This window comes from Empidonax traillii, unplaced genomic scaffold, assembly GCF_003031625.1.
Source record: "Empidonax traillii isolate 1590-97213 ecotype Southwest subspecies unplaced genomic scaffold, ASM303162v1 scaffold148:size1803964, whole genome shotgun sequence".
Lineage (NCBI taxonomy): Eukaryota > Metazoa > Chordata > Aves > Passeriformes > Tyrannidae > Empidonax > Empidonax traillii.
Genome location: NW_020955341.1, coordinates 837,455 through 843,454, shown reverse-complemented (window position 1 = coordinate 843,454; position 6,000 = coordinate 837,455). Strand labels below are relative to the sequence as shown.

Genomic DNA, 6,000 nt, shown 5'->3' with positions numbered 1-6,000 from the left:
TATTATGAGTGTCCCTGGTGGTGCAGTGGCTAAACCACAGCGTTGTCAACGCTGAGATCTGGGTTCGATTCCCGGTTAGGACACTCCCCGGGCAGATGGAGCTCGCTAGCCCTGTAAGGCAATCCATCTACGTCCTGAGGACCTCGCTGCCACCGTCCAAGCGTGCTTGGCCCCGGCAGATGAACCTCAGGATTAAAGGGTGGGCTCAGTTCCGCGCACACTGTGTCTCACCTAAAAAATCCAATGCGCAGGCTGGAAGGTGGAAAGACCTTCCCCGGTTCTTCGTTCGCGAAGAGACTGGCCATTATTATGATGGTAGCAATCCTTGTTTAGGGAGGAATTCTGATCTGAGCAGAGTCATTTTGTGATCAGCTAAGGGTGTGTCTGTAGTCTTAGCTGATCAAACACTTCAGCTGAGCCTGGGAACTGCTCCTGCTTGTTCAGCTTTCTGGTGAAGTCAGCAGGGGTCACTTCCATGTCACAAATCATGTAGGAATATGCACATTTCAGTGTGTAGCAATATGGCTACAGGCAGGTCTCTGTAAAATTTGTTACTTCAATATGTAGCTATTGAATATTTTTTTCTTAGTGTGGAAGGTCAATATCTTGGGGTTTTCAACAATTTTTTTCTCCAAACTCAACCAGTCAGATCAAATGGCTGCTCTTTGCATAGCCACTTCTTCTGGTCTTTTTTTGATTGTGTCTTGTAGAAATTAGAAACTGAGTTTTCCTAAGCAACATTTAATTTAGATTTCTGTTTCAGAAAATGCATGGAAACTGTATTATTGAACAGGATTTTGGAGCTCAATGTTTCGTAGTAGTTTTTACAGAACATGCCATCTGGCAGCAGATTGAGCAGTCTTTACCTTATATATTTCTGAAAACTGGCACTGTTTAAGAAGCTGAGCATTGCTATTTAATATTAGTGAAAAGTCTACAAAAAATTTGTTTGAAAAACAAACCAAACCAAAGCCCAATCCTGTAGCCCAGAAATCTCCCACGAGTCCAAGAGTATGACAGCATTAATTGCTTAATGAAAAAATAAAGCTGTACAATCTTAAAGCGATGTTTTACCTTGTCATCACCGGTAAGGACAAGTCTTGTTGGTAAGTTAAAACATGGGGCAAAGATTTCAAAATATGGTGTCGTTTCCTTTCAGGAATTTTGAAATGTTTGAGAAAGGAAACAGAGCCTTGTTTTCGGGCAAACTGTTGGAGTGTCACCAGCACAGGGGGGTCTGAGGCACTCATTCAAGGGTGATTGCAATCACCTGCTCCGAGTCTGCCCAGTATGGCCTTGAAGCCTCCCTTCTGTCAGGTAGTTGGATTTGGGCAAGTGAAATGATAAGATGTGAGAGACATCAATGGTAGACTGAGAGACTTCACAGTTTACTTTCTTCAGTGTCAGTAAAGTGATCTAGCTCCTGCAAATATTTTGATAAATTGTGAACTCTGATAAATGTATTTCTCAAGTGTAATTTACTGTCTGGCCATAGATTTATTTCAGATTCTGTAACAAGAAATGGCTGTAGGGCTTTTTTAAATCCTATGTTGTTACCAACATATATATGTATATAACCTACTTGTGTCTACACTGGGGAAAGGTGGACTTTTAAAATTTGAAAGCTGCCTGAAAGATCTACAAAACTAATTTGTTCTTCTCTAAAGGTACAAGAAACCAGAGGAGCGGAGTCCTTTGATAGCTGCCATGCAACATTTTCTACCAGTTCTGAAGGACAGCTTCATTCAGCTCCTGAATGATCCATCAGATCAGTCTGTCCTCATCCAGAAACAGATTTTCAAAATATTTTACGCCCTTGTGCAGGTAAAAAAAAATTAACTTTTTACTTATTCGATCAGTAATTTAAATTAAAGCATTATGCTTTTCCTTAAAATAGTAAGTGACACAAATATTACAATATTAGATTACATCTGAATCATTTCCCTACTACTCAGCTCTGTGAATCACAAGTTTCTGGTATGTTTGATTGCCTTGTGCTTTTGCTTCTGTACAGTGCTATTCCTGGTTGGCATTAGATAGATACAATTAGAACTGGCACATGCCATCCTGTAAGGTGGAGTGTTTGCTGAAAAACCAGTTAGAAAATCAGTTTTCTAAGGACAGATTGTGGAGGCCAGCCTACATAGAATTAGCAGTGTAAATAAGCAGTTTGGAATGAAACTATTCATGTGCTGTTTAATGCTTCAGAAATTAGTGTAACATCTGTTTAAGTAGTGTTTTAGCATTGCATAAAAAAAGCTAACTGGAGCAAAGGCCTCTAGCACCTTTGGAGATACTTAGGATATAGGCTTAGGTTAAGTTCTTTAGCATGATTTTCCAGGTAAATTGCTAATATTTCACGATAGCTAAGTGTAGGCAAAGATTTGAAAGCTAAAATTCAAACTGTGAAAGTAAAATTTATTGTAAAGCAGTTAAAAAATAATTTTCTTTCCTGTTTTTTTTTTAATAATAAGTACACGTTACCTTTGGAGTTGATAAATCAGCAAAACCTGACGGAGTGGATAGAAATCCTGAAGACTGTTGTTGATAGGGATGTACCAGCTGTAAGTGGTTTTTGGCTATTTACATCTTCAAGCTTATATATTTTTCATTCATTAGAATGTTAGGAAGTTTACTTTTTATTTCTGCATTCTTTTTGCTCTAAAGGTGCCAATAAAATTAAAGAAACAAACAAAAAAATTAACCTGAAATGGGGTGTTTTAAACTTGACAAATTTTGAAAATATGTAGCTTGTATGGGAGATCCGTTGTTTTCAAATTGTAGCAAAACTTATTTTGGCTTCTTTTTTCAAAAACTGATTGACCATTTACACAGACATATTTTTAGATGTGCTGTACTTCATACTTATATTAAGCTGAAAGTGCAAATGGCAGGTTAAAAGCAACATAGTTGTTCGAATTATATATAATTTGAACTCTTTGTGAGTAGTTGGTGAATACTCTTTTTCTTCCTAAAGGAAACCCTTCAAGTTGATGAGGATGATAGACCTGAGTTGCCTTGGTGGAAGTGCAAGAAGTGGGCTTTGCATATCTTAGCTAGGCTTTTTGAGAGGTATTTTCTCTTCCATTTTTATTTTTTAAAAAAACCCCAAACAAATATTCAGGTCAGTAATATTGCTGCACCTGTGAATTCACATAATGACTTCTGATTCTAGGTATGGAAGCCCTGGCAACGTTTCCAAGGAGTACAATGAGTTTGCTGAAGTGTTCCTGAAAGCCTTCGCTGTTGGTGTTCAGCAGGTAAGAAACACTAAATGGAGGGGTAGTAGGATAAGTTTAGGTTCAGTAGTAATTTCTTCTTTGTTTATTTTCTGAAAAGGCTTCTTGCTCTTCTTCACAATTTTTTTTTAAGCCCATTGGTGTGGAGAGCACTGATGCCTGTGTGTTAAAATAAAAGAATGATTCAAGAAATTATCAATCCACTTTTCACTAACAAGCCATCAGATGAGCTTCAGTCAAATGTTACTAAATTTTCCTCTCTGAAAGAGATGGTTATAATATTTCTGTGGTGTCATTCATCTACCTTTTTAATTCTGATACAGTTTTTCTTTGACTCAAAGTCAGTAAGTACTAAACTTTCAACCTTCTGCAAAAGCCTGATCAAGCAGGGGCTCACTTAAAAACACCTAAGTCTGATGGTTCTTTTCTACTTGTCTCTCCCTGTTTTGGGGTTGCCACTTGTGCTGTGTTTTAGGGTCTGTTATTTAGAAAGCATCTTTTGGACTAAAGCAGTTTCTAAGCTGATTAATGAATGTTATGTCAAACTATCCTTGATTTACCTTTACTGGAGAAATTTGATGATTCACAAAGTCCTGACAGATGGCAGCAACCTACGGGTTTTTCTGTAGAGACAGAATGGATCGGTCGGGCAGAAATTGTCATCTCACTCTCTTGCAGTGTGTGTGTTTAAAGTCAGTAATTTGAACTTTTTGGACTGGCAAGGAAGTTCCCTTGAATGTTGGAAATTTGTTTGATCTGATTCTTTTGGCTGTACTGCTGACTTTAGTTCTTTTGAAACTGGTTTATTTATTAAAAAACTTCAGTTAGTTTTTGTAAAAGCTCCTTGTATTTGGCTCATAAATACATTTATTTTAAGGTGAGTAGGTTGTAAATAGAAATAGAATATTAATTTATTAAAATCTCAGAGAGAAGAATGTTTTCTTCAAATCCTTGATCTGAATCAGAAGAACAGTTCTTAGTTCAGTTTGTTTTCTTACCTTTATTTTCTAATGAAATTAGACTACAGGACTTTAAAAGGAGAAAAGTAGGGAAAGTATCTCCTAACTATGTGTTTTTTGAAGGTCATCCAAAGTACAGAAAACATTTGTCACATTGAGTGTTAGGAAATAAATCCCAACATTCTACTCAGACAAATGCTGTCAGTGTTGCCTTCTGAGGTGCTCATTTGTCACCTGTAGATGACATCAGACAGATAATTGTTACATGTTCTTTAAGGCCTCGGTGGTTGCTTTGCTCTTCCAAGACAAAATGAAGTTCTGACAAAAGGTTATGGGCAAAAGTAGTCTTTGGAAAGATAAATGTAAACAGTTCAACAAAATACTTCGTCTTTTTGTCTGCATTCTCTTTGAATCAAATGGGATCCTTACTGTTACTGCATCTAGGAAACACTAAAATTCAGTTTTTAAGAAATTGCAGGAAAACCCTGTTTGTTCCTTGGCACTGTTAGAGAATTGGTTTTTTACTTGCCTTGGAGCATCCGTCCCATGTCCTACTTTTCCTCACTGCAATTCTTAAACCTTTTGTTAGTCTTTTAATATCTTTACTTATTGCATCTAAGTCATGAAATGGCTTAGATTTTTGTAAAGAGAGGACAAACACACTTGTCCTAAGTAGCATGGCTGCAAGGACCATTTTTTAGGCCTTTGCTCTCTCCTCATTTCCAAAGACTATTCCCCATCGCTGCATTGACTGTTGATGACTTTGGACTTTTTAGTGTGGTGTTCTGCTACATGGGAGAATATTTATTTAAAAAAATAAAAAAAAACACCACACAAAAAACCCCAAGAAACCACGTCCTTCTCAGATTCAAATATACCAGCAAACTGGACCTTCTTGAATAAACTCTTCCACAAAGAGTATATATATTAACTTCCAAGTTTGCTGAAGACCCTTTGCATTACCAGTACAGACCTCCCCAGTGAGCTGTAATGTAATTACTAGCCATGGTCCCATGTCCATTTGATGTCCTTACTGTGGAGAGCCACAGACTTTTAACAAAGGTAAATCCCTGTGAGTAGTTCTGCATGCCACCTCAGGAGAAGAATTGAGGCCAGGAAGCCAAAGGGAGAGGCTGGCTGATCAGTTTTGACACACATCCATTCTTCACTCAGCATCACTGCTGTGAGGCTGCACACAGGCAAGAATCAGTAGACTGTGGGAGTGTGGAGTATTTGACAAATCCTGTGGCTGGGCTTGAATTTCTGCCCCCCAAAGAGTGGCAAGATGGAATAATAAACCTCTGAGGGAAAGGCCCCTGGGGTATGGTGGTGATGAATTAGTGTGTGTGGTTTATCTTATTAAAGGATTGTATTTTTAAAAGATGTGCCTGCAGCACCTGATATGAGCTGCAAATTGCCTTATAAAATTAACAATGACATTTGGTAGAAGGATTAGTCAGTACCCATTTTAGTCTAATGAATAAACGGGGGGATTTTGTTCCATTTGAGGGGGTTCTTATGTAGGCTTGTGAGGGAGGGTAGACTTGTGGTTAAAATGGTCTGTGCTCCGTGTAAGCTATTGATGAGATCTGGTTTTTCTAGGTGTTGCTGAAGGTGCTGTATCAATACAAGGAGAAGCAGTACATGGCTCCCAGAGTTCTGCAGCAAACGCTGAATTACATCAATCAAGGAGTGTCACATGCAGTCACCTGGAAGAATCTGAAACCTCATATTCAAGTAAAGCATTTTTGGGGTTTAATACTTGGTGACTCAGCAGTACATTAGTCAGTCTATTGTACAGA

General features: G+C 38.1%; 1 protein-coding gene across 1 annotated transcript in view; it reads left to right on the top strand.

The window, feature by feature from the left end:
* Window positions 1–6,000, top strand: part of IPO7 (importin 7) — a 36,308-nt gene that overhangs the window by 13,361 nt on the left and 16,947 nt on the right. The window contains exons 5-9 of the mRNA XM_027884550.1: window positions 1,668–1,824; window positions 2,475–2,564; window positions 2,978–3,072; window positions 3,176–3,260; window positions 5,801–5,935. Of these exons, the coding sequence (XP_027740351.1) occupies window positions 1,668–1,824; window positions 2,475–2,564; window positions 2,978–3,072; window positions 3,176–3,260; window positions 5,801–5,935 (562 nt within the window). The remainder of the gene's footprint in view (window positions 1–1,667; window positions 1,825–2,474; window positions 2,565–2,977; window positions 3,073–3,175; window positions 3,261–5,800; window positions 5,936–6,000) is intronic.